We start from the raw sequence: 27911 nt of genomic DNA, 5'->3' as shown, positions 1-27911 counted from the left end.
TCCACTCCAGAGGAGTCTCACTGGGAACCTCCGCTTCTGACCCACGGGAGCCCTGGTGTCCTGAGTGGAATGACTGACCCCGTGGATGCGGCCTCCTCCCTGGAGCCGTGTTAATGGCTGGGTGTGGAGACCTGCTTCCGTCCCCTGTTCATCTTCCGCTGGTTCAGGGCGGTCCGGTCACTTATGCAGCCACGCCCTCGTTCTGTTAGCGGGCAGGTCCAAATACCGCCGTTGCTGGTGGCCTCGTAGGGTTTGTGACTAGAGTGTCTGCACGGACGCTGCGTTGGTTTTCGGCACGGCCGGTTCAGCGATGTGGGTTGCTGGCTCGCTACCGTGCACGGAACATTCTAAAGGGTTAGAGGTCCCTTTGTGAGTGGGTGGGCCGAGCCCGGTGTTTCCCGAGAGCCCTGACCCTTGGGAGGCCCTGGCCCCTGGGCGGCAGGCTGTGTTGGGATCTGTGTCCTTGTCCGTGGCTCCGTGTCCCCCAACTGTGGGGGGCGGTGGCGGCGAACCAGCGGGGGCCCCGGGGTTTCCCAGATGCCGCCTCCGCATCTCGGGGTGCCTGACGGCCCATCTGTGAACGCGTCGAGAGCTCCAAGAACCCGGCGCGGCCGCCGCAGGGACCAACCCGTCCGGCCGACTTGTTAGCAGCATCCTGGGTGGGGCCTGTTTGGGGAGGTCAGAGCGGGGCCCGGGGTCCAGTGTGAGGGTCCGTACGCATCCCATGCACAGGCACTGGGTAGAAACAAAGTTTATTTATGAAATGAGCCTGACACGGCCGTGCTTCCTTGCTGGTGGCCTCTCCATGGAGCACGCTCTGAGGTGTCCCTACCCCCACCCCATACAGTCGTCCCTCGGTCCAGCCGCAGCCAGGCTGTGTGGGCATCGGGTCCGGCCGAGAAGGTTTCAGGTCCCTCGTCATGTCTCCCCCAAAACCTGCACCTCCGCCACTGGGCAGTCCTCCCGGCTTGCTCTGCTGCCCTCCCAGGCCACCTGCAGGCGACAAGGGGGTCAGGCTGAGCCGCAGAGCCGCAGACTTGCCGGAGAGTGCAAGCGCGTGCAAAGGCGTGACTAGTCCCGGGCGCCTGGGTCGCTGGGGTTCCAGGCCTTGCGCGCCTGGAAGAGCGGCTCAGGGTGACCGTGCAGGTCCTCACGTGACCGTCACCGCGCAGTTTCCCCTGCCTCCCGCCAGGACCCGCACACAAGCATCCTGCTCCCCCTGCGGGGCTGTGGCCGCCCCGTCCCAGCCCCACCCCCCAGCAGGAGCCCGGCCCCCCCAGCAGGAGCCCAGACCCCCCAGCAGGAGCCCGGCCCCCCCAGCAGGAGCCCGGCCCCCCCAGCAGGAGCCCAGACCCCCCAGCAGGAGCCCGGCCCCCCCAGCAGGAGCCCAGACCCCCCAGCAGGAGCCCGGACCCCCCAGCAGGAGCCCGGCCCCCCCAGCAGGAGCCCGGCCGTACCAGCTTGCCGCTCTGCAGGTTGTCAGTGATGGGGTCTTTCATGTGCGGGATGGGCGGGAAGAGTTTCTGCAACACTGAGTACCTCGGAGGACAGACAGGGGCTCTGAATCCAGAACTCGGGGAGCCGGGACGCGGGAATGGAGTCAGAGCTCCTGCTCAGTCCCCAGGTGGGGGTGGGGAGCCGGTGTCCACGGCCGGCCCCCGGCGCCCAGCCCTACAGCCCGGAGCAATCCTGGCAGGCAGGGGCAGAGCCCAGCATCTGCTGCTGGGGCCCGTGCACCCCACCCGGGCTCCTGCCACAGGCCCCGGCCGGGCTGGAGGCGGCCCCCAGGCTCCTGCTCCCCACGGCTTACAGACCAGTGTCCCCGACCTGAGCCGCAGGCCCATCCGTGCCCAAGGCCGAGCCCCTGGGCAGGACAGCTCAGCCTGAAGGGGCTGGGAGGGGCGTGGGAGAAGCCAGAGAGAGGCCTGAGCCCCCAGGGACAGAACCCAAGGCCCGCCGGGCAGGGCCTGGCGGGGCTCTGCACTGAGGCATTTGGGAGACACCCCAAGGGCAGGACTTGCTATCAGATGGGCAAGGTCAGCATGACCCTGTCGCCGGCCTGTTGCCTGCTGGAGAGAGGGAGGAGGACAGAGAGGGGAAGGAGGGGGAGCACGGAGAGGGGAAGGGGGAGGGGAAACAGCACAGGGAGGGCGGCTCCCAGTCACCCCCGCCCAGGGATGTCGGGAAACGGGGACTCTGCAGGAGGGATTGGTGGCTGAGCAGCGGGGACACATGGGGACACATGGGGACACACAGGGGAGCTTGGCTGCACCCCAGGGCTCGCGCTAAGAGGGACGGACCTTCTGGGTTTTCACGGCGGCAGATAGCAGAGCAGGGTCCAGTCTCACAAGGACCCTGGGGACACGTGAGGCAGCCGCCTGATCCCTGGGGGTGTCCCGCCTGCGGGGCGGGAGGGTGGGGACAAGGAGGAGCACCCTGCAGGGAGGAGGCCGGCGGGGGCGGGGGCGGGGGGTGGTGCTCACCTTCCACACAGCACGATCAGGAGCCCCAGGACCAGCAGTGTGGCCAGCAAGACCAGCGCAGACAGCAGCCAGTCAGGCCGCTGCGAGTCCTCCCCGACGTCGCACGCTGCGGAAGAGGGCGGGCCCGGCACATCAGCAGGTCCCGGGGTGGTGGTGGCACCCGGCCCCGAGTGCTTCCCTAGGGGGCCCCGGAGAGGCAGCGGGCAGCCGGGTGCTTCCCGGAGGGGACAGGGGGCGGCCGCCCGGCCTGCAGCCCGTGGGGGGTCCTAGACGGCGGGCATTGCCCTGCAGCTGGCCGGTAGGGGGAGCACTGGGCGCACTGCTCTGCAAAGACCTCCGCCTCCCCTCGGGACAGAGCGGCCCTGTGGGGAGTGTGTGGGTTTCCTGGGGCTGCCACAACCGAGTCCCACGGACTGGGTGGCTGAAACAGCAGATAGTGTGGCTTCACGGTCCTAGAGGCTGCAAGTCCGAGATCCACACGGGGCTGAGGCCGGTGCCGCAGGAGACCTCTCCCCTCGGCATGCGGATGCTGTGTTCTCCCCGTGTCCCCACATGTGTGTCCTTCTGTGCCTGTCCGTGTCCTCACCCCCTCCTCTCATGGGATCAAGACCGCCTTAATGACCTCATTTCTCCTTAATTCCCTCTTGAACGATCCCATCTCCAAATACAGTCCCGTTCTGAGGTCCTGGGGGTGAGGACTTCAATATGTGTATTTGGAGGGACACATTTGAGCCCACAGCAGAGGGTCTTTGCAGAACTAATTAAGTAAACGTGAGGTCCCAGTGGAATAGGATGGGCCCTAAGCCAATGACTAGTGTCTATAAAAAGAGGAAATTTGGACACAGAGACACACAGGAGAAGCCACGGGAAGACGGAGGCAGAGATGAGAGAGACGCGGCCACCAGCCCAGGGATGCCTGGAGCCCCAGAAGCTGGAAGAAGCAGGAAGGACCCTCGATGGAGGCTCTGGAGGGAGCATTACCCTGCCCCGCCTGGATCTCAGACTCTGGTCTCCAGAGCTGGGAGAAGATGGGTTCCCGTGGGTTTGAGCCCCCCCACCCCCGCCACGTGTGGTCATTTATTGCAGCAGCCCCAGGACCCTCGTGACCAAGGCTTCCTACGCGCCACCTCTGAAATGGGACCTTCTGGGACAGCCTGCGAGGAGGGTCTGGTTTCAGAACAAGTCCGGGAGAAACAGCGGCTCTTATTTCGGGCAAATCCTTCCAATCAGGCCCAGGAGCCATGCGAGGGACCATGTCGGATGAAAGGGACCCGTGTGCCTGCGGACAGCGTTGTCACTGACAAGCCACGGGGGCTCTAACTGGGGCTCTTGTTCCTCTTCCTCTCTGCTCCCCCATGGGGTGAGCACAAGGTGCAGGGGCAGATGTTGTCTTCAGGGCCCTCTCTGGGGACGCAGAAGCCGGTGCAGCTGGACCCCTGCTCCTTCCGTAGCAGAGCATCCAGGAGCAGGTGGAGAGCCCGTCTGAGCGCGAGGGGTCCGTGCTGACCACGGGTGGTGCCCGCGGCGTCCAGCGCACGCAGGGGACAGACGAAAGGGCGCCTCACTCACCGAAGTGTTGGGGGACACTCCATTCGCTCCAGCTCTCGCGGTAGAAACCTTTGGCCCTTAGTCTCGCCACGTAGTTTCTGGGATTGTGAAGCTCAAAGAACTTCTCCTGGAGCTGTGGTTGGAAAGAAAAGAAGGAAAGGCCGTTCCCAGTTGGGGAGACAGTGGGGCCCCACCGTGGGTGCAGTGGGCCCTCCCCCAAACTCGTGTGTGAGCGTTCTCGCCCCGCAGCGCCTCAGAAGCGGACGTTCTCTGGGAACAAGGTTGGAGCAGATGCACTCTGCGAAGAAGAGGGCAGCTCGGGTTAGGGGTCTCTGACCCATTACCACTGGTGGGCTTACGAAAAGGGGGAATTTGGGAACACACACACACACACACACACACACACACACACACGGGGAAGACCATGTGCATGACGGAGGGAGACAGCCACACGCCAAGGAGCCCCAGAAGCTGGGACAGATGTTCCCTCGAGCCTCCCCAAAGAGAATGAGGTCTCCCCCGTCTATATCTTGGACATCTGGTCTCCAGGACCCCAAGAGAATAGAGCTGTGTTTTAAAGCCCTCAACCTGGGACACTCGTTATACACAAGCCCCCCGAGAGCGCAAACGCGACCAGCCTCCATCAGGGAAGATGCCTGCTGTTCAGAGGGGCCTGGATCCTGGAGCCCCCTACCCTTCTCAGCCCAGGCTCTTGGTGTCCAAGACACCAAGCACTGGGAGGAAAAGAAGCCATGGCCGCCCCCAAAGAGGCCAAGCCCATGGTGCCGTGTGTGCATGTTGTGCACGGCATGGGACGCTACAGACTCTTGAATGGGACCTCCCTCTGCTCCCCAAGAAAGATATGTCATTCCCCTCCCCCCCCGGAGTCTGTGGTCCGGACCTCCTTTGAAAGTAGGGTCTTTGCCGATGTGCTTACTTGGAGGATCTCAGGATGAACTCATCCTGGATCGGGGTAGCCGTACATCCAATGACGGGCCTAACAAGGGACAGAAGAGGAGACACAGACACAGAGGAGAAGCCACAGGAGGACAGAGCGTCATCTCCGAGCTGTTTCCCCTCAGCACGGACTCCTGGAGATCGCCGGATGGGTGAGCGGCGCCCCCGGGCAGAGTCGGGCACCGCAGAGTGGCTGGACATTAAGGAAACATGTTTGTGATGCGCAGTTCAGGGAGGGTGGGGGACGCTCACCTTCTCCGTGTAGGCGGGATCACTGCCCTACAAAACAAGAGGGGAAAGCTGTGGGTATCTGGTGCTGTCCCCTGACAGACGCCCTTATTCGAGCCCTTTTAGGTTTATAACAGAAACCGAGTACAAAGTAATCAGGGGTTGAGCCTAAATGATCCATATCATATATAAATAAATCTGAGTAGGAAGGAGGCATTAACTAAAAAACACCTGGTTTTTTTCCGGGGGAGATAGAATTAATAACCTTTATCTCAGCTCAAAACATTTGGTCATTTTCTTTTAGTTTATAGACTTACAGTTTTTTTTTAAGTCTATTTATTTAGTTTCTGTGCCCAGCGTGGGGCTTGAACACCCAACCCTGAGATTAAGAGTCGCACGCTCTGACTGAGCCCACCCGGCATCCCCCACTTGATCCTTTTTTAAGGTAACTCGATTCGGGCGTAATTTGCTTGAGCAAAGCACACTCCTTGTGCCCCTCTGCCACGCTTTCCTCCCCGCACACACCCAGGGCATGCGCATGTCACCCACTAGACATCGTTCTGCACGTTCTACGCTTCTGTGTATAAATGGGGTCCAAGCCAGACCTTGAGTCTGGCCGACCTTCCCCGGGGGGTCCAGTTCCACAGCGTGGATATGTTTTGTTGGTCCCTTCTCTTGGGCTGTTCCCAAACTCAGCTGCTATGAACACGCAGGTCCCCACGTTGGTGGGACTGAGCCAGACCAGCACAGGCATGGCTGCTGCCACGAGATACTACCAAAGCTGGTTCCAAAGTGCCTGTGCCATTTTTTTCCTTAAAGAGATATGATTTTTACCCTGGGTCTTAACAGTCGGGAGACGGTTCATCCACAGGGGACATCTGAGAGAAGAAGGGGCCACGTGTATCATTTTAAATGGTGACCAGTTGAGTCGCAAGCAACTGTTGCCATCAGCTGGGTGGCAGCCTCCCCTCCCCTCGGTCTGGCCAGACTGTCCCGGTAGCCAATGTCAGGGGTGCGGAGTGGCCTCTCCCTGTGGTTTGCATTCCGTGGCACCTTTCCATGTGCTTACGGGGCACGAGTACGTCTTCCTTGGGGAAATGGCTGTTTCAACTTCTTGCCCTTTGTGTTTTTTCATACAGTTATTGGTCTTTTTGTTATTGACTTGCAAACCTTTCTGATCCAGCCCAAAGACGAGTCCTTTGACACACAAATAGGCACGTGGTTTCTTCCGTCGGTGGCCTGCCTTTTCAATTTTACCTCTCTCTTTCGAGCAGCCAACATTGTTACTTTTGTTAAGCTAATTTTTTTTTTTAGGGTTTGTATATTTTCTCTTGACGATTTTCACACACGAAAGGTTAAATGATCGTTCATTTTTTTCAGGTTCTTTTTTGTGTTAACATTCTTCATTTTTATATAGCGTTTAGTTCATGTTTTTATGTTTTCGTGTTTTTATTTATTTTAAAATTTATTCATTTTTTTTTACTTTATTTATGTTTATTTTTAAAAGAGTAAAAATATTTTTTTGATTCATATTTGTGTGTGTATGTTTTATCCACCTCCCAAACCTTAGGGGTACAGATTCTACAGAATTTGGAATTGCCAGCAAGGACAAGCGTTTACCTTTTGTAGTTGAAGTTCATACTCAAATCTGTTATTAAAGTGGCTGGACGCTTCCCACTCCATCATCAAATATGATTTATTACACGTTGCAGTGATATTGGGTGGACTTAATATCTCTAGGACAGGAAAAAAGAAAAAACACAACTTTTATGAGTAAAACCAATCAACACCCCCGCCCCCCAGAATATACTTCAAAACAGGCTTCATGGACATTTAAGGTCGTAAGGAGCAGAGGAACATGTCATTCCAAGGTTAGAGAATGGGCGAAACGTCCATGCAGATGAATGACAAGGTATGTCGCGGTGTCTGTCGGTTTGGATTAGCCATAGGTCTAGCTACGCAGACGGCAGCCTGTGAGAGACCCCCGCCCAACCCGAGGTCCTCCTGGAAAGCAAGGTCTGTGCCACAGACGTCCCCAGGACGACGCCTGATGTCTTCCCTTGGCCCCAATTCCACCGTCCTCCAGCAGAGGGAGGAAGGCGTCCTGCGGCCGTGGACTCCCTCCTTCCCACCGGCCAGTCTCGGAGCCTGCTCGCCGCCCTGCACGGGGTCAGTCCCAACGCCAGTGCTCTCCGCAGGCCAGCTGCGCTCCCGGAAACATCTGCCCCTGCCTCCTCGCCTCCCCCAGACCCTGCCTGCTGCAGCCAGCTCCTCCCCGGACGTCCTGTGCTCCCTTCTGGGTGCTGGGACCCTCCTGGCTGCACTCTGCCCTCTGCCCTCGCTCTGGGCATTCAGCGTCCCCTGACTCCGTGGCTTCTCCAGCCTTGCATGTGACCACGTCTGAAGAGACACCCGGGTCTGAGCTCCACTGGGAGCCCAGCCCTGGGTCCCCACCTGCCTGCCTGCGCCTGTGTTCCGCCGGGACCCCTGGCTGGCAGTCCCCAACCCTGTCTGGGTCCCCTCCTCCTCCTTCCCCTCCTCTCCCTCCTACTCTCCTGCTGGCCCCCCTCAGTGACGTCACCCTGTCCGCAGGCTCCCTCCGTACCTCCACCTACAATTCCATCCTGAGAAGTAGCCTCAAAACCAGCCCCGCTCGCTCCTCCCTGCGGCCACCCAGACCCTGCCCATCTGTTGCCACGGGACCCGCACCCCACAAATGGCCTCTCCAGGAAGCCTGCTTGGGAAGATGCATCCATTGGCAGGGCTGGAGAGTGAGGCCAGGAAAGCAGGGGCATCCCAGGGGCAAGTGGGTCAGTCCTGCTGGGCAACAGCCCTGGAGACAGCCCAGAACCCCCTGCTAGGAGCCACCCCGCCCAGGTGAGGGCACAGGGTTGCCACCAGCCCCTCCAGCTTGGGGCAGAGCCTGTGTCCCGTCTGCCTGTGCGAAATGCTCTGCCACAGTGTAACCCCCCAGGCAGGCTCCCCTTGGAGACGCTCCTCCTGGGAGGAAGGGCCGGTCCAGCGTGAAACGTGAGCCACTTTCTAAAGAGCTCCAGTGAGGGGAATGGTCACCCCCAAATGGTCCCTCCCTGTCCAATCTCTGAAACATGGGAATGGAATCTCGTTTAAAAATAGGGTCTTTTGGGGCACCTGGGTGGCTCCGTCGTTAAGCGTCTACCTTCGGCTCAGGTCATGATCCCAGGGTCCTGGGATCGAGCCCCGCAGCTGCGGGAGGCCTGCTTCTCCCTCTCCCGTTCCCCCTGCTTGTGCTCCCTCTCCCGGCTGTGTCTCTCTCTGTCAAATAAATAAATAAAATCTCTTTTCTAAAAATAGGGTTTTCGCAGCTATAACACGTGAAGGATCCTGAGATGATGTCCTCCTACCTCAGGGGGGCCCTAAACCCAATGACAGGTGTCCTTGTGAGAGATAGAACACAAGCCACGTGAAAATGCAGGCAGAGATGGGAGGGACACGGCCATAAGCCCAGGGACGCTTGGAGCCTGAGAAGCTGGAAGACGCAGGAAGGAGCCTCCCCTGGAGGCCCGGGAACGACCATGGCTCTGCCCCGCCTGGATCCCTGGTCCTGCCCTGCCTGGATCTCAGACTGCTCTCCAGGGCTGGGCGGTTAATTCCTGGGCTTTAAGCCTCACGGTTTAGGATCATGTATCAAGACAGCAATTGGGAAGTAATAACCACCCGACTCTCTTGGTGTCTTGGGGCACCATCAGTGACGCTCTCCAACAGCCACCGCTGCACGCCTGAACCTGGCCCGTCCCAGCGCAGAGCTGTGTGGGCCTGATGTCCCTGCACATGGCCCCAGGCTTTGGTCCCTGCTCTCCCGGCGCCATGTCGAAATGGCCAGTAAAGCCATCGTATTCATTTCCCACTCCGGGTGGCTGCTGGCCATCCCTGGCGTTCCTGGGCTGTACACACACCACCCTGTGGCCTCCCATGGCCTTCCCGTCTGTCTTTGGGTTGGCCTCCGCGTCTCCTCCGTTTCTTCTAAGGGAACCACCACATTGGACTAGGCCCTCCCTGCAACGAGTGCAAAGATCCTGTTTCCACACAAGGTGGCGTTCACAGGTGCAAGACGCGGACGGATCTTTGGGGGCACGGCACGCGTTTTTGAATTTGTGTTCCTGACGGGATAATGAAGCATGCATGGGGGGCACAGAGCCCCCGGTTCCCATTTGACCCCCCATGCATCCTCCCCGGGCTCTCTGACACCCACCACCCCGCTGTCCTGACCTCTGTGTCCTCCCACCCCTGCTGGGACTGGGGCTGAGGACACAGGGGTCCGGGGGGAGCGTGCACGGAGTTGCAGGCGGCCTTAGACACGGTCTGGACGTACCGGTGAGGGCCCGTGTCTGAGGGAACAGTGTCCAACCAGTGCTCATGAAACACAGCGTGTCAGCTCAGGAGGGGAAGCCACAGACAAAGGAGGAGGCCCCCCGCTTTTCAAACAAGAGGCCTTGCATTTTTCCCCTCTGCATCACATCCCAATTCATGGGGCTGGCCCCGTGCTTCCTTATCCCACGTGGACCCGCCGGGGCAGACCCAGGCTTCCGGAGGCCGAACGCTGTCACAATCTGGGGAGGGGTCCAGTCGAAGGAAACGGATGGCAACAGAGCGTTGCTATGATGGGGTCTGTGTTCCAGAAACCCGTTAGCGTAAGAACACAGGGCCTTGACAGGCGCTGCGGGCACGACTCTCACCCCCTCCCCGAGACTCGTGAGGGACCCACGTGTCCCGTGTGTTGCCGGAATGCTCTAGAAGCAAGCGGGTTACTTCCTTAGCTGCCGTGAACTCACAGCCGCTGCTTGGAGCTGAACGCATGTCGTCCCCCAATGCACACACCCTGACCCCCAGTGGGATGGCGTTCGGAGGTGCGAGGTCATTACGTGGGGCCCCATGATGGGATGTGGACGGCACCAGAAGAAGAGAGTGGAGCCCTCTTTCTCTCCCTCGCCCCCTGGGTGAGGTCGCAGTGAGAAGGCTGCCATGTGCAAGCCGGGAAGAGGGATTCTCACCAGGAACCCGATCTGCCGGCCCCTTGAGGTCGGGCTTCCAGCCTCCAGAACCGTGAGAAATCAGCGCGTCATTTCAGCCAACCGCTTGGGGTTATTTTCTTACGGTCCCCTGCACTCAGACACCAGCATCCCGGAGCCTAGGGTGCAGCCTGAGAGCCGTGTCCTCCACCTGTACTCACCAATTTCTGATAATTCGACAGTACAGTCGGAGCAGGGGATCCTGGCACCTTGGCTTGTGCCTCTCACCAGGATCTGGACGTGTTTCGGCAATTTGGAGACATCATTGAAATGACACCGGACGAATTTCCCCCGATTATCCATTTCGTAATTTGGGCACTCGTACTCCCTGTGGGTCCTGCGGCAAGGAGGGGGCACCCAGGAATGACACAGTGGCCCCATGTGCCGCGGGAGAGCCCAGGTGTGCCGGCGGCCACACCTACCTCAGCTCCTGCCAGTACAGGTGATACTGGACGTCCCGGGGGGCCTCCCTGCCCACCTCCCAGCTGCACGTCAGGAAGTCCACGTCGTGCACCCAGCAGTCCAGGCCTCGTGCGGCTGCCGCAGGGTTTCCTTCTGCGTTTGCAAAGGAGACGAGAAGAAAAACAACTCACCTTTAAGAGGGACGTTAGGATTTCCAGGTCCTTGTGGGTTCACACACAGTTGCAGATGTCAACACCCATAATGTCAGGATACAGCGCGGTCTCATCCCCCAAGAGCTCTCCAGAAGTTCCTTTTCTCTCCTCACCCTGCCAACCACTAGGCTGTTCTGCATTTGCACACGCCATCAACTCAAGAAAGTCTGACGAATGACATCCTCCTGCATATGTGATGTCCTAGGGTCCTGTGGTTTATTTTTTCCCCACTCCCTGTAGGTCCACCCAAGCTAAAAGTCATGGTTTTTGTATCCCTACGACCAGCCAGCGACTGCGAGCAAACCACACCCAAAGAGGAACACGTTCCCTTCACCTCGCAGAGGATACTGAATCCCCATCAAGAACGGCGGGCCTTTGGTCAAGGAGATGCTGAAGTTTTTCACTTCACACGAGGGAAGGACGTGGAACTGGCAGTAACGGTTGTTGTTGACGGCCTGAGAGAGAAAGAACCATTGAGTCACTGTTGAGAGAACACACGTAGTGTCATGGTGATGACATCCAGATTGAACAACAACGATAACCATAACAGCGGCAAAAAAACCGTAAGTCTCTATAGAGCCCATGCGCTCTTCATCAAAACCCCAGCAATTTATTTTGTGGCAATCGACAGACCAGAGATGGCGTATAAATTACTGGTTGGTGGAGAGGGAGGGAGAGGTGAACAGGTGAAACACAGGATTTTTTTTTTTTTTTTTAGGGCAGTGACTTTGTCCTGTATACTACATTTACCATTCTCCGTTTGTCGAAAGTCACCAAATACACACACTGAGAGTGACCCGTCTGATCATCCGTGCACTCTGGGTGAGGATGACATGTTCAAGCCCATTCATCCCCGGTATGGCCTGTGCCGTTTGGTCTGGAGGCTCCTAATGGGAAGGCTGTGCATGTGCACGGGCAGGGGACTGCGGGCCATACGGGAAATCCCTATACCTTCCTCTCAATTTTGCTGTGAACCCCACACCGCTCCGGGAAAAAAGTGAAATTTATTCATTTTTAAAAACCGTACAAGAATTTACATAAAATAATTCCATGTATGAATAAATAACCAGCTTATAAATAAACAAATATTCCATTTATGAATTCCATTATGAATAAATCAATCCTTTTCTGGGGATCGAGTGATAAAAGAAATTGGGACAGAAAAGTTAGGAAAATGTGGAAATAAAAATGTAAAGTCACAAACGAAAGGAAGATATTTATCAAGCTCATGATGAATTTTGGCTTTTTACCTGCATTATACAATAAGTAACAATGTAAAGCCCCAAATGGTTTAATAAGGAGAAGATTTTTTTTTTTTAAGGTTTTAAGTCCTCTCCACGCCCAACTTGGAGCTCAAACTCATGACACCCTGATGTGAAGAGTTTCTCGCTCTGTACCACCTGAGCCAGCCAGCACCCCTAGTTGGTGGCAATTGTAATTAATAAAAGAAGAAGACCTCTATCTAATTAATCATATCTATAACACATTCAACCAGACTAGTTGTTAAATGCATGTTAACACAACAAATCTCAAGGCTCTGGGAAAACGTGCGTCTTTGGGCATTTTTTGGCACTGATCTAAACCTTCCTTGGATAATTCAGGTGAGACTCATAAACTTCGTCACTGTCTCTCGTTCGAGGAACTCGAGTTCCATAAATGCCTCTCAAAGGAAGTTCTAAAAGAACAACAGAATGCGGGGTCGATGGGTGTTTTCCCAAACCAGCCATCACTGTGCTGAGCGCTGCCCCTGAACACCATTGTCAGCCCAAGGATGGGGACCCTCACGTGGGCACACCATGGAAACAAGGGAAAGAAGAGACTCACCGACTCACCCACTGAGAAGGAGAACCCGTCTCTGCTGAGGACAAACACACCAAACAGGATGGTTCAACCCAGTATTTACCCATTTGGCCAAGAACATAATGTTGAAGTAGCGTAGATACATGGGAAAACGGGACAAACACACAAAGACCGTGAACAAAACGGAAATGAATTCAATTTAGGGAAAACCGACAGTGAATAAGGGAATGACAACAGGGTCCAGTATCTTGAAATAGACCTTCTAGAATTCCTTCTACATCTTCGGGATCCAGAAAAATCTCTAGATCTCTCCTAATTGGGATTTATGTGCATGGATGTTGGGAAGAAGGAATCCAACTTAACCTTAGCGTATTTTGGAAATTGTGCTGGCTCCATGCGTATAACCATCCTTCACTGATTTGAAATAGCACCTTAGTGGTGTAGCAAACCTACCCTACCCAACGTGCCACCAATGCATGCTTCCGATTCTGGATTGTTCCATTTCTTTAATCTATCCACGCATTCCATCAACCCAACACTGGATAATCGTAGCTTCTTGGTACATTTGGAGATGTCATGGAAAGGCAAATTCCTGATCACTAGTGTTCTTTATCAACATTTCTTGGTTCTTTTTGTACCCTGCCATGTTCCAGATAGAGTTTAGAGTCAACGGGACAAGTCTCAGTGAAATCCCACCTAGGTTTGTCATGAACTGGACTGTGTCCCCCCAAATTCATATGGTGAAACCCTCACCCCCAGGACCTCAGAAAGTGGTTGTATTTGGACACTGGGTCTTTCAAGAGGGGATTAAGGTAAAATGAGGTCAGTAGGGTGGGCTCTGATCCCATAGGACTGGGGTCCTTAGAACAAGAGGACATCAGGACACAGACACACGTCAAGGGATGACCACATGAGGACAGAGAAAGAACAGAGTGTCTACACACCCAAGAGAGAGGGCTCAGGAGAACCAGCCACAGCCCCGCCTGGATCTCACAGTCCCACCCTCAGCCCCGCCTGGATCTCCAACTGCCAGTCTCCGGGACTGGGAGGAATATTTGTAATGGGGGCCCAGGTTGTGACCTGTATTGTATTAAATCAAGAATAATCTTAAAACACCAAATTTATTGTCAAGGAAGTTGACAGGTGCCTCTTCCTGACGCGACACAATGAGCTGTGAATATGTTATATTCTCATCAAGGCCCACCCATGGGATCTGTCACAGTTCTCAAGACCTCTCAAGCTCGGAAGATGACACAGTATAGGATTTGGGTGAGAGGCGGGCGATGGCGGGAAAGCAAGCGCTCACTTTCAGCTGGGCTTGCTCTCCACCCAGATCTCTGAGGACATGTTCTCACCAAGGTTCTCCAGGGGCACCATCTTGGACATCGTACAGAAGGTGAACCGTGAGCTGTGGTGTTGCAATAGTCTTTCACCCTACCTCCCACAGCCAACCCCAGAGTAGAGTTTCTGCTTCTGTGATGCCAGAACCCATCTTGGCCTTTGGGCTCTGCTGGCTCTTAAGTCCCCGAACGTCACGAAAACCTCGACTATGCCAAGTACAGGAAGATGGTTTACCTTAGTGATAAACTTTGAATTTATGAAACACGTAATTTCAGAAACATTTCCATGGAGGTCCCAGGTCAATCTCCTTTCCACCGGCTCTATCCTTAGGTTCTTAATCGGTGAATCGGGATCTGAAATGGGTAGAGGTCAGAGTTAGAAGAAGTACTGCAGAAGCTTGAACCCTTATCGCCGTGGGAACTTCCTCTTCCCACCGAGTTTACCGACAACCTCGAGAAGCAGAATTGTACGCGGACGAGGAATTGCCGAGGGCTGGAAGAAACCTTCCCTCAACAGCACCCTGTTCCTGTCCTTAGCCTGCCATCCCCGTGATGGAGAAACCGAGAACAGATCTGGCTTGCATACGTCTCTCAAGGTCTGTGTTTCTGGGACTGGTTGTCAATGGCCATTGAACATCGAACTTGCTTTTTTTTTTTTGCTTTATTTTGAAAATACAAGGCTGTTGGAGCAGTTCTGACCTTACTGGAGAAGCTCCCCAAGTACATCAGGTTCTGTTTTGAGACGGAATCAAAGCTCACGCATTCCTGCTACAAGTTGCTGGGAAAGGGGGTCTCCAGCGGGAGACCACAGGGCTCAGCATATCTCATCCAAGACTTGCTTGCCCAGGTACAAGGTGCTACCGAGTCACGTTTTCCAATAACGTCCGTCTGTAAAGCTACAACGGAAACTCCGTGAGATACCATCTGTGACTCCTTTCAAGGACTTACAGGATGTGACTTTAATAAACGTTCACCGAGTTGATAAGCTGTCACTATCGTGATTATGTATCAAGATCAACAGCCTTAGTTTCATAAGCAAGACCAAACCATCTCAACACCTTGGTTTCTGCCATTATTTTCTTCTACCATATAAGGACAACGTATTCCTTCATGGTAATAATAAAAAAAAATTCATTGAGGCAAATTTCTTATAAATTGAACATGTAATTCTCAATAGATTTTTTAAATGTAAATTCAATTAGCCAACATGTGGTACATCATTAGTTTCAGATGTACTGTTCAATAATTTATGGACATTCTCTTAATAAATTCTTTTTTTTAAGATTATATTCATTTATTTGCCAGAGAGAGAGCGAGAGCTCAAGCACGGGGAGCAGCAGAGAGCGAGGGAGAAGCAGGCTCCGCACTGAGCACGGAGCCCGATGCGGGACTCAATCCCAGCACCTGGGATCGTAACCTGAGCTGAAGGCACATGCTTAACTGACTGAGCCACCCAGACATCCCTCTCTCTCTTTTTTTTTTTTTTTTTGAAGATTTTATTTATTTGTTTGACAGAGAGAGATCACAAGTAGGCAGAGAGGCAGGCAGAGAGAGAGGTGGAAGCAGGCTCCCTGCATAGCAGGGAGCCCGATGCGGGGCTCAATCCCAGGACCCTGAGATCACAACCTGAGCTGAAGGCAGAGGCTTTAACCACTGAGCCACCCAAGTGCCCCCAGATGTCCCTCTCTTAACAGATTCTTATGCCTCAAAATCTACACTCAGTTCTGCCAACACAACATTAAATATCATTAAAGCAGATATGAAAGATGAAGTAGGAAATACTAATGTTAACATATTTTATCATATTTTATTTTTATAACTAATAATATATATATATAAATTATCAGATATTTAAGGAAGAAATAGTATCATGGGCACAAAAGTTCAAAAAAGAAAGCGGGGGGCGACGGGAAATTTTAGGAGGCCAGCATTATCCCAATTATCAAAATCAAAGATATTAAAAGTAAACTCGAGGCCAACACCCCTTAAAAACATAGATGCAAAATCCCTTCGGAAAATATTAGTTAACAAAATCCAGGAATACACATAAACCTGGTAATATCTCATGATCCAAGAGATCTCCTCTGGGAATGCAAGGTTTCTTTAACCGTCGATGTAGTTCACCCCCATTAACAAGAAACTAATGATCTCAATAGAAGCAGAAAACAAGAAATTGACCAACTTACACCCACTTGGAATTTCAAAAATCTCAGCAAACTAGGAAAGGAAGAGATCTTCCTTACCCCGATAAATCCATGAAAATCTTTGAGCTAATTCAGACTCAACGGTGAAAGACTAACCAGTTCTCTTTAAGACCAGAACAAGGCAAGGGGTCTGGTTTCAACACTTCTATTCTACCATGTGCTGTGCCAATGGCCCCTCTTAATGCAGTTTGGCCAACGCTGGAGTCTTAGAGGGCGTCCCGCTTACGAGGGAAGATGTGAAAATTTCGGATTGCGTCAGCTGCCTCCTTCTAGGAGCCTTCTGTTCCTAGAAAGCAGCTCACTTCCAACCTGTGGTCAGCCATCCTAGAGCACCCTCAGGCCTAAAGTGACCACAAAGGCGGCGGCAGCCTTTGTCCCCGGACGAGACGGGCAAACCAAAGGTGGAAACTGGGAGACGAGCCGAGATCGTGCTCAGACCTGGGGGTGGCCAGCTGAAGTGGACGAAGCACCTTCCCTTTCCTGACATCCCACCATGTCCCACACCCCTGGATGGGGGGGGTGTGGCCACATGATTGGGTTCTAGTCCACGAAATTCAACACGACACATGGCGGTATTTCCAGTTCTTACCCATAAACACTCCTGGGAGAGCCAAAGGACCCTGGATCTCGGGATAAATATTTGGGGCAAAACCACCTGTCATGAGCCCCACTGTGTCCCATCAAAATTCATGCTGGAGTCCCAACTCCCAGGACCTCACAACGGGACCTGGAAATGGGGTCACTGGAAATGGGGTCACTGCTATTAATGTTAATTGAGATGTTAATTGAGATGGGGTCATCGTTGAGTAGTGTGGACCTGAACACGATGTGGCTGGTGTCCTGACTAAGAGAGGACATTTGGACACAAACAGACACAGAAAAGGCTACAGGTGAGGACAAAGGCGGAGATGGGAGGGATGTAGCCACCAGCCCAGGGATGTCTGCAGTCTCAGAAGCTGGAAGAGGCAGGAAGGACCCTCCCCGGGAGCCTCAGGAGGGAGCTCGGCCCTGCCCCGCCTGGATCTCAGAGGTCCTGCCCCGCCTGGATCTCAGCATCCCTGCCCCGCCTGGATCTCAGCGGTCCCGCCCCGCGAGGAACAACATCCTTGCCCCCCCCCGGATCTCAGAGGTCTGGTCTCCAGAGCTGGGACACATAGACTGAGCCCCCCAGGCGACGGTATTTTGTTCTGTCCGCCCACGCACACTCAAGCAGCACCCTTCAGAAGACCAAAACCTCCCTCTCTCTCCCCCACAAAAACATCTGAATTCCGCCCCGATTTGAGGAAGGAATCAACGTCCAGCGGGTTGTGAAATCTTGTGGGTGTCACCGCAGCTAACATCGGACTGATGCAACCCCCAGGTGGGTAGGCTCCAGCGCTCCTGCGGGACCTGTCATGCCCGGCCTTCGCCCCACGACCCCGTGCTGTGGGAACCCGATGTGGAAAGCATGCAGATGGCCCTCTCGGGGGTCTGCTGATGACTCAGAAAATTCCTGACGGCGAGTGGCTTCCGTGCGGACGTGCCTGCAGAGACATCACCAGCCCCCACTTCCTCGTGGCACTCGGGGCCGCACCCGGGCTCAGTTAACGCACCGTGCCCCATACCAGAGTCAGAGGCATGGGCATCTCCGGCTGTCACGCCCTCTCCAGCAGCCGACGGGTTCCCCAGGACATTTCCTGCTGCACGCCCATCGGCCACCCCGTCCCCTGAGGCTGACCGGACGGTGACAGAACTGGGCGCAGAAGGCTCGGGGATCGTCATCAGCCTCTTCTCTCATTGATTCTGGTTCCTATGGGATCTCATTCCCCACCGTCATGACGCAATATTGTACGAGCCACAAAGAGGGCAAGGAGACTGCACTCGCCGCACGTGGCCTTCCCCGCGGGCTCACGTCTGTGGCCACACGTCCCGTCCCCTCCCTATAAGGACACCAGTCCTGTTGCATTAGGAGCCAACCCGGATGGGCTCATCTCAGCAAACTCTGTCTCCAAACACAGTCACATTTATAGGGTCTGGGTGTGAGGCCTTCCAGGGAGGAGTTTAGTGGGACACAAGTCAGCCCATAACCATCGCCTTGCGTATGACCCTACCCAGGACAGGGACATACAGGTGAAACGCAGTTTCTCCCTGGAAAAATGACTCAGAACCCAAGTAGGCGGTGGGTCCTTGCATTCAAGCGCCATCGAAATGCTCAGCACCTCGGCCCTCTCCCATCCCACGTCCTAGCTGTGAGGTTGTGCCGTGACAGAGCTGCCAGACGATCCCATTGGCAGCATCGGGGTGCGGGGCACACAGGCAGTCTCTGTATCCCCGCCCACAGCTGCCAGCGGATCCATAACGATGTGGACATCAAGTTTAACGGAAACAGCAGAGCACCAGACACACCCTCAGCCCGCACCTGGGGTTTGGTCCTACCTTCCTGGGATTGCGACAGACTGGACGCAGACGTCAGAAGCACGGCGAGCCGCAGCAAGGCCATAGCGAGGCCGCTCCCACGTCAGGCCGCGCTGGAAAAGAAGGCACGCGTAGGGTGTGGGACGGAGGAGGGTGACTTGGGGAAGCTCCTGCTCGTGAGTGCGGGGCCTTTTGCAGGAAGAAAGGCTCTGGGTATGTGCAAGTGTGTGCGTTCGCGTATGCCCGGTGCGTGTGCGCACATTTGCGTTTGCATGTGTACATGTGTGCGTTCGTGCACACGCGTGTGCATTTATACACACGCATGCATGTAAGCACACGTTTCTGCATCACATGTGTGCATGTGGTGCACGCACTGCCGTGTGCATGCACGTGTATGTACACATGTGTGCATGCATGTGCACGTCGGCATGTGCGTGTGTGTCCTATGCATGCCCCGCGTGTGTGTGCATGTGTGGGCGTCCCCGTGTGTACGCCAGTCGGCTTGAGACTCGCACCCTCAGGTCAGAGCGTGCTCTTGGCTCCCGCCGGAGGCAGAAGTCGGGAAAGCACACGCCACGCGCGGTGCCGAGAAACGCTGCCATGACAAAGCATGGGAAGGAAGTGTAATTAATATTATGAAGCCGACACACATCGCACTTCCTGAACGGGCAGAGTTACGGTAACTGAACCCTGCATGGTCCCAGCGCCCCAGCCAGGACCTTCTCAGAGTCTCCAGGAAGCCCCGTCTGCAGGCTGGTCCTCCAGGACCCTCGCCTGCGTGGCCAGCCTCCTCCCCCCACCGGGACCATCAGCAACTCCGTCTCCTGACGGGCCCGCATCCTCCGCACCGTGTCACCGTTGGCAAACACCATCCGTGGTCTGGGGCCAGCACTCTGTGCCCCTCAGAACTGTCCACAAAACGTGCCCCTTCACACCATCCCGTCTGGAAAATCTCAGCCGGGATTGAGGAGTGGGACCTCAGATGTCCCCCGTCTTGTCCTGGGCATTCACAACCCCCAGCACAGGACCCCGTGAGGACCCCACCGGGGGTCTCACCTGCTCCCCCGGTTCAGCCTTGGGGCTCCAAGCAGATTTCCCGTCTCGACAACGGGGCTGAGGACAATTTCCAGCAAATGTGCACTTTTGCACAATCGGACAGTGAAAGTGGCTCTTGCCAACATCGGGGAACACGCCCGAGAGACCCCTTCCCCAGGACAGGGGGATGGAAAGATCCAGGATCGCCTTTGGGTGGGAGGCGCCCGGGACAGGTGTCTCGTGGTCGTAATGCAGGGACGCCGGTGAGGACGAGGAGGCGGGAGGCTCAAACGTTGCTGGGGGTCCCCCCAACCCATATTCACCATACACCGTGCGCCCCAGAGGTCAGAGCGGGAAATCCACGGTGGGGAAAGGATCGGTGTTTTAAACAGAGCGGACTGGGACTTGCCGCTAGTTACTGAGGACAGCTGGTACGGGACTGCAGGCGGTCGGACCCGGTGGGCGCCGACCTGGACGTGAATGTCCAGGGGTCGGGAGCCCGCATTCGGCTGGAGCCCACAGGTAGCCCAGAGGAGGGGGCGAGGCGTGTGCCCTGTCTGGCGTCATCCCCTACAAGACCTTGGTCCCGACAGGACCTGCCCAGAGGGGGTCTTGGGGAGACTCTCAGGCATCTGCATTTTTTATTTTATTTTTTATAAACATATAATGCATCGGTTCATTAATTCTGTGTGGAGACGAAATGCACATGGCATCAAAGTCGCGCTTTTCGCTCCGTGCTCAGCGGGGACTCTGCTTCTCCCTCTGCCCTGGTCCCCCTCATGTTCTGTCTCTCTCTGAGAAATAAAGTAATAAAATCTTTGTTTTAAAAAAGTTACTTTTTAAAAACGTAACTGAGGGGCGTCTGGGTGGCTCTGTCGGTTGGGCGTCTGCTTTCGGTTCAGGTCACGATCCCAGGGTCCTGGGATCGAGCCCCGCATCGGGCTCCCTGCTCCGCTGGGAGCCTGCTTCTCCCTCTCCCTCTGACCCTGATTATACTTGCTCGCTCTCCCTCTCAAATAAATACATAAAATCTTAAAATAAAATAAAATGCAACTCAGGGACCATCTGGGGCGTCCTCCGCCGCTCTCTGGCTGCAGAATGTTCCTTCCAGTGAAAGGAAACCCCGTCAGCATGAGCTCTCACTCCCCGTCCCCTCCCCGCCACCGGGCAGCCCCTAACCCACATTCCGTCCATGCATTTCCCCGTTGTGCCCCTCTTTCTGGAAATGGGATCACGCACGATGAGCCCTCGTGTGTCTGCTTGTCTCCCTGTGCATCGTGTCCTCGAGCTCGTTTAAGGGGTTGAGTCTCAGTCCCCTGGGTGGACGGACCACGTTTTGTGCACATCCGGGCCCATGTGCATCAGGCACCTGCAAAGAATTGGTGCTTCATGGTCTGTCCAAGCCCCCAGCAGCTCCCCGCCAGGCCGTGCTGGACGTCGGGAACCAGCCACCGTGCCACCTCGGACCCGACCTACTCTGCAACTTGGTGCGGCAGCCTCACGCGTGTGCTCACACTTTAAAAAAAAAAAAAAAAAGGCCGGGGACAGTGTGGTAGAAGACCATTCTCATCTTCTGTCCTGTGCCGCTCAGCCCGTCCAGCCGTCCAGCCCGTCAGCGTGCGAGCCTGGCCTCACGGTCCCTGCTGGCTCTCCGTGCCGTCCCCAGCATCCTTCACATGCCCTAAACCCTCCGGATCCTGGTGCGGTGCCCAAGGCAGATGCACCGTGCCTGGAACGAACCCCACTCCAATGCCCCTCGTCCCTCCCTGGGGGTCTTACCTGGGTGTTGAGGAAGGTCCCACGGTGGAGAGGCACCCGGCCCTGGACAGGATCAGGACCCCCAGACTCCTCTCTCCGAGTCCTGTTCCCAGCTGTGCTCCAGGAAGTGTCCCCAAAAAGAAACCAAAGCTGCCTCTCCCTTCTCAGGATTTTTATGGCCAGGGCCAGGGGCCCCGCCCCTAAAACCCAGACCCAGTGAGTCTCGGGGCGGGGGTGGGGGACGGGGAGAGGTCAGTGACCCGGGCGAGAATCCCGTCCCCCGTGTCTGCCTGCGTGTCTTCCCTTGAAGCCGGGGTCAGCCACCCAGTACTTTCCCTGGAATGCCTCCCCTTCCTTTCAAAACTGCCCTTTTCCTGTTCTCATTTCTCCTCGCGTGTTCCTCTTTGTTAGGACCTGATTGCGGCTCGCCATCCAGGGCGGGCTTGGGCAACTTCCTGGCATGGTCGATGATACGCCGCGCACAGCCGTGGGCCGGGTGGAGGGCGCCTCCGCCGTCTTCCCGCCGGGCCCCAGGGACACGCTCTCCTCCGTGCCCCCGGGACACAGACCCTGGTGACGACCCTCGGTCCCCACGGGGGACGCCGCCCAGGGTCAAACGCAGCCGTCCAGGGGGGCAGGTGGCCTCCGGCTCCGTTTCCCATTGCAGTGGACCTGGGCTCAGCCCCTGCTGGAAGGACCCCGCTCAGGAACAGGGACTGACCCCTTGGCGTCACCCCACTCACACCTGTGACAACACGCCAGCTCCCTCGCGGCTCAGGATTCTGCGATAAGGAGGTGTGGCTGGCGCGACCCCTCGCTGATCCCCGACGCGGACTTTATATTGGTAAAGGGTCTTTGTAGGTCTCAGGAAATGAAGGACGTGAGATGAGCTCATCCTGGACCGGGGGTGGGGGAGAGGACGGCCACCTTCAGCCCGCTGAGCCCCGGGGTGGACCCCTTTCCAGGGCAGCGTGCACCCAGATGTCCTGGGCATGGAGCTAAGATGCACTGGTCTGGACGGGTGCCTCGGAGGCTCGGTCCACTAAGCCTCTGCCTTCGGCTCAGGTCATGATCCCAGGGTCCTGGGATCGAGTCCCCCATCAGGCTCCTTACTCCGCGAGGAGCCTGCTTCTCCCCCTGCTTGTGCGCTCTCTCTCTCTGTCAAATAAAAAAATTATATATATATCTATTTAAAAACATGCAGAGGTCTGGGCGGGGGCATTTCAAGCCAGCTCCCAAGGATGCCCCACACGGCGTGTGCAGGTGTCTAGGGCACGGAAAGGAGTGGCAGAGAGGCCCGGGGCCGGCGGCAGAGAGCGGCCAGAGAAAGACAGGGCTGGGATGGGGGACGTCAGCGTCAGTGGGGACCTGAGAGTGTTGTGGGAGGAAGCGCGCTCCGCGGGCAGAACTGGGAAGATGCCCAGGGTTATTAAGGAGGCGAAGCGGACACCAGGAGTTTGCACCCTGGGTCACAACGCACTGACCTCCTTGCGGATCAGGACTCTCTGATCAGCGTGCTGTGGCCACAACCAGGGACGGACTCACAGATCCCAGATCCCTCCGCAGGGCCAGATGTTGGATCCCACAATCAGAGAAGGGCTTTGGGTCCATTTCTCTGTTTGCTCCTCCCTCCCTCCCGCCCTCCCCACGGCCAGCTGCCAGGCTAGTGTCAGCCCTAACGTGGAACAAAACTGCACGTTTAGGATCCCTGGACCGGGGATCCTGGCCGCGTTGAGGACAGTGGCCCCTTCCAGAAACCAGCCGGGAAGGCATCTGCTCATGTGAATGCAAGACGTCTTCCCTCCGGATTCGAGACCGTCTTTAACGTGGCTCTCGGGAACCCGGCTTCTGCCCCACCTGCCTGCTCTACGCTTCCCAAACACCTGGCCTGTCCCCCAGGCGGGCACATGGCCAGACAACAAAAGACTTCCAGATTGCAGGAAGCGGAAAAGCAGGACAGAAGCAAGCTGTGGGGGTGTGGGGTGGGGGTGGGGAGAGCGTCCATCGTGAGCGCGGACGGCACCCCTCCAAGGGCAGGGTCTGCACCTGGGGAAGAGAGGAACAGAAGACGGGAAGCGGGAAGGGAAAGTGGCTGAGGCAGGAGGTACACATGCCTGCTGGGGCAGACCCAGAATAGACCTTCTCCACCCAGCAAGATGCACACGGGAGCCCAGCATAGAGCCTCTCACCCAGCACGATGCATCTGTGCACGGAGCCCCTGCACACGGGAGCCCAGAGTAGAGCCTCTCCAGCCAGCACAGTGCACCTGTGCACGGAGCCCCTGCACACGGGAGCCCAGAGTAGTCCCTCCACCCAGCACGATGTACCTGTGCACGGAGCCCCTGCATGCAGCATGCTCGCTCGGGGGTGTGGTCACCTCTGAGAGGAGGACAGGAGGACAAGAGAAATCCTTGGGCTCACTGGCCCCAGGGGTGGCAAATGAAAGCTCTAGCCTAATGGCTGTTGGGGGCAGGTGGTGCTCAGCGATGGGCAGATGCGTGCCTCTGTGGGGCCCATGCGGGTGGCAGGTGTGCCAACTTTATATTATATTATTATATATTATATTATTATAGTATCATGTTATATATTACTGTATTACATTGTATATTATTATATTATATTGTTATAGATTATTGCATTATGTTAAAATGTATTCTAGATAACATCAACCATGTATTACATACAGGACATTATTACAATATGACATAGACACATTAATGTGTTATATCCATTACATTAATGTTGAGATTAATTAATGTCTATTCACTAATCTATTAACACTAGCATTTTATTTTAATATGTTTCTTAATAATGTTATTAATTCATATGCATGGACCGGTGTATTCACGCACATTAACATTGTCGATGTGCTTATTTAGGAGGAAAGGCTTTGTCCTCCCGTCCGGCGGTGCTGGGGCCAGGCATGTGCTCCCGGTGGGGCGGGGGAACTGGAAGGAAGAGGATAGTCGGAGCGTCCCCCGTAGCCCAGCTGCGTGGACTACTCTGAGTTCACCTGCCCCGTCCAGGGGGCGGGAGGTGAGCCCCTCTCAGGCAACCCCAGACCCTGTAAACACGGACTCTGTTACAGAAACAGCAGCCACCCCTGGTGCTCAGAAGCGTTTCCCGAGCCTCATTTTGGAGAGAGCAGGAGAATTTTACCCCGTTTTCCCTGCAGATTAGGGGAGGACCATGCCTCCTTTGTCTGCACGGCTACCTCCGAATTAAGAACGCCCATCATTTGGGGCGTCGGCCGTGTGGTCTGAGCAGGACCATTGTGAAGCCCGATTCGGGATGTAAGAGGACACCGTGAGGGCTTCTCAGGGAGGGAGGACTCAGCCTGGGGGGGTCTCGGACTCCTGACTGCCCACCCCCGCGATGCACCCTTCAATGTGGCCACGTGGGTCACAGTCTGCAGCTCAGAGAGAAGCAGGTGGTCCTGGTGCCTCGGAGCTGCAGCAGGACCCGGGCCCCAGCATGGAGGCGTCCTTTCTGCACCCGGTGCTGGGGTCTGGGGGGACCCCCAGTTCTGCTTCTCCAAGAGTCCAGGGGGGGAGCAGAGGCGAAATGTTCACCCGAGACACCTTGTCAGCTCTGAGGTCACGCAGACACCCAGCCGCGAGGACCCCTGGGCATCCGTGGGGAGCTTCAGGGCCACTTTCTGCTCGGAGGTTGGCCTTGACCTGGGACCAGGTGGTCCTGGCTCCAGGATCCCAGTCCTCATCGAGGGGGTGCCCCCAAGATAAGAGGCTCCCCTGGTGCGCTTTCCGGGCTGAAAACAGAACTGCCAGACGCTCTGCCCCTCGCCCCGGAGGGGAAGGTGCTCCTTGCTCTGAGGTGTCCGGACAGCTGCTCTGGGACAACCTGGCCCCCGTCATTGAGGCTTGTCCTCTGCTCCGTGCAGAGGCTAGTTCTCCTCCAGAGGCCGTGGGCGTACCCTCCCCCGGCACGCTGTCCCGAGGAGACGCAAATGTCTTCTGCAATCTTCGGCGATTTCTTCTGCAATTTGCTCACCAAGCAAATTTTCTATTTTCTTTTCATCTACCTGTGTTTTTGTCTTACACATCGTGGGGCAGAAGGAGAGGGACGGGGAGCATGTCAAGCAGGGTCCAGGCCCCCGGTGTGAGATACCAGGCCTCATCTCACGACCTTAGATCATGACCCGAGCCAGAATCAAGAGGCAGAAGCTGTCCAAGAGACTGTCCACCCAGGCACCCCCGAAAATAAGCAGTTTTGGTCACCGTGCTGGGTCGAATGGTGCCTCCCCAAAGGTATGACCGTTGGAGGCTGCGAAGGGGAACTTGTTTGGAAATAGGGTCTCTGCAGATATGATAAAGGACGTGACGTGAGCGCGTCTTGGATAGGGTGGCCCTGAATGCAAGGACAGGGGTCCTTGTAAGAGACAGAAGAGGAGACCCAGACACCGAGGAGAAGCCACGTGAGGGCGGAGGCAGAGATGGGCGGGATGTGGCCCCGAGGCCAGGGATGCCTGGAGCCCCAGAAGCTGGAAGGCGCAGGAAGGAACCTCCTCTGGAGACTTAGGAGGGAGCACGGCCCCGCCCCGCCTGGATCTCAGCATCCCTGCCCCGCCTGGATCTCAGACTCTGGTGTCCGGAGCCGGGCGAGGATGAGCCCCGTGGCTTTAAGCTCCCATCATAATAATGTTCTTCCTTATTCTTCTCTCGACCCTAAACAGTCACCCCTGGCTCCTCACTCTGGCCCCGAGTCCCAGGAAGCCTTGCCTGGGATCCCAAACCCACAGAGGCGCACGCAAATGACCCGTCCACTCCAGATCCCGCGGGCGCCCGGCCCGGCGAGGGCTGGAATCCCGGGTTCCAGATTTTAACTCAAATCCGTGCATGAAGCTGGAGGCTCCCGGGTCGCGCTCATCGGCGGAAGCGGAGCAGGTGTTTACGACGGAAACTTCTCCCCTTGGCCCGCACGCCCACAGCCCCCCTGGTTGCAGGGAGCTTTGCGTAATCTCGGGGCGCCGTCTGCTTATCGCGCTCTGGACACCTTGACGGACGGCTCCTTGACGTGGCCCCACGGGTATCTCGGCCGCTGTGACGGCCGGCCATGGGGACCGTGGTGACAGCCGATATCAAGCGGGCGCTTCCTGTGCCGGGAGGACTCGGTTTTCTTTCTCGGTGCGTGGACATGTTTCGAAAGACGCTGACTCCTCTTCCGTGTATTTTAAGCCCGCCCCGACACAAACCATGAGTGTTTTTCAACAAAACCTTCATTATCAGCCACCATTGCTTCTTGTGAAACATGTTTCTTCACGGTGCAGACTTTTTTTTTCCTTTTTAAAGGTTTTTATTTATTTATTTGTGGGAGAGAGACAGAGACAGCACGAGCCAGGGGAGGGGGAGAGGCAGAGGAAGAAGCAGGCTCCCGGCTGAGCAGAGACCCCGATGCGGGGCTCGATCTCTGGACCCGGGATCACGACCTGAGCCAAAGGCAGACGCTTCCCCGACGGAGCCCCCCAGGTGGCCCACAGTATAGACTTGTGAATGGATCGGGCTGTCCCGTGTAATCACAGCGAGCATCTCCCCGCCTGGGGGTGCGCGGGCGCCGTCCGTGGGCTTCTTCACGTCCTCGAATAAGCACACACGGCCCGGAACAGGGTTTTCCTCCTTAAATGGTCACAGCCGAAGCCCGATGTTTGGTATATGGTCATGCAGAACGGCGACAGAGAGGCGCTGGGCTATGTTCTCCGCACGCCTTCACCCTCCTCTGCGCCCGTGACCCCGAGCGGAAAGCTGACGGGAAGCGCCACCCCCCAGGTCCTTCATCCCGAGTCCTGGCTGCCTGGCATCCGGGGGCGTCTTCCCCCATCCCTTTCCCCCCGACTGCGTTCCCGTAAGTGTGGACACGCGTCTCCACGTCCCCACTCTGCAGAGTACCCAAACGGGCAACGCGTCTGCCCGGCGTCCGGCAGGCGTCGCCGGCGGGATCCTGGGAGAGTTTCTGTTAACGGTCGAGATGCTGCGGGGCCATCCCGAGGCCGCCGCCGCCCCAGGAACCGGTCCTGGGAGCTCCGGGCTCTGACCGCGGCCACTGCCGGAATCCCCGTCCTGCCGCCATCACCCTCCCACTGGCCCCCGGCCTCCTTGCTTTTTCATTTTATTTTAATTCTTTAGCAGCCGAGTCAGTGTTCCTGGGGTTGTCACTAAATGTCGCGTCATCAGTGCAGCTCGGAGGCCGTGTGGCGGTCGGGGTCCAGAGGACCCAGTCCAGGGAACGAGGTCCTCTCCAAATGCCCCCCCGGGTCCGAGGCAGCCTGGGGGTCGGAGTCTGGATCCCTCGGGGCAGCTGGGGCTCGACGGTGCAGGCGGCAGTGTAGACGCCAGGAGGGATGCGAGGACGGAGAGGAGGGCTGGGGGAGCTCTAGGGGAGGTTTCCAGGCACCCGCTGGGAGAGCTGAGTGTCCCCGGGACGCCGAACCCTCCCCTGCGGGTGCAGCTCCTCCTGAGCCCGACCCCTACCAGAGACGGGCCCGAGG

At 56.5% G+C, this 27911-nt stretch overlaps 1 protein-coding gene across 2 annotated transcripts; it reads right to left on the bottom strand.

Annotated features, from left to right (window-relative positions):
* Positions 1-733: 733 nt before the first annotated feature.
* On the bottom strand, positions 734-21768 carry IL3RA (interleukin 3 receptor subunit alpha). Of its 2 annotated transcripts, none has more exons than XM_080795380.1 (12): positions 21431-21768; positions 18638-18729; positions 14254-14372; positions 11213-11333; positions 10687-10819; positions 10426-10601; positions 6837-6952; positions 5241-5267; positions 4053-4164; positions 2484-2589; positions 1458-1539; positions 734-993 (listed from the first exon to the last, which is right to left on the bottom strand). In XM_080795380.1, the coding sequence occupies exons 2-12, from the start codon at positions 18699-18701 to the stop codon at positions 919-921; spliced, it is 1131 nt and encodes a 376-aa protein (XP_080651506.1). In that variant the 5' UTR covers positions 18702-18729; positions 21431-21768; the 3' UTR covers positions 734-918. The 2 variants fall into 2 exon arrangements, with proteins under 2 accessions (XP_080651506.1, XP_080651507.1); XM_080795381.1 differs by having other exon boundaries at positions 1458-1531; positions 21431-21515.
* Positions 21769-27911: the final 6143 nt, after the last annotated feature.

This window comes from Martes martes (assembly GCF_963455335.1).
Source record: "Martes martes genome assembly, chromosome: X".
NCBI classification, from domain to species: Eukaryota; Metazoa; Chordata; class Mammalia; order Carnivora; family Mustelidae; genus Martes; species Martes martes.
This window is presented reverse-complemented; position numbering and strand designations above follow the sequence as displayed.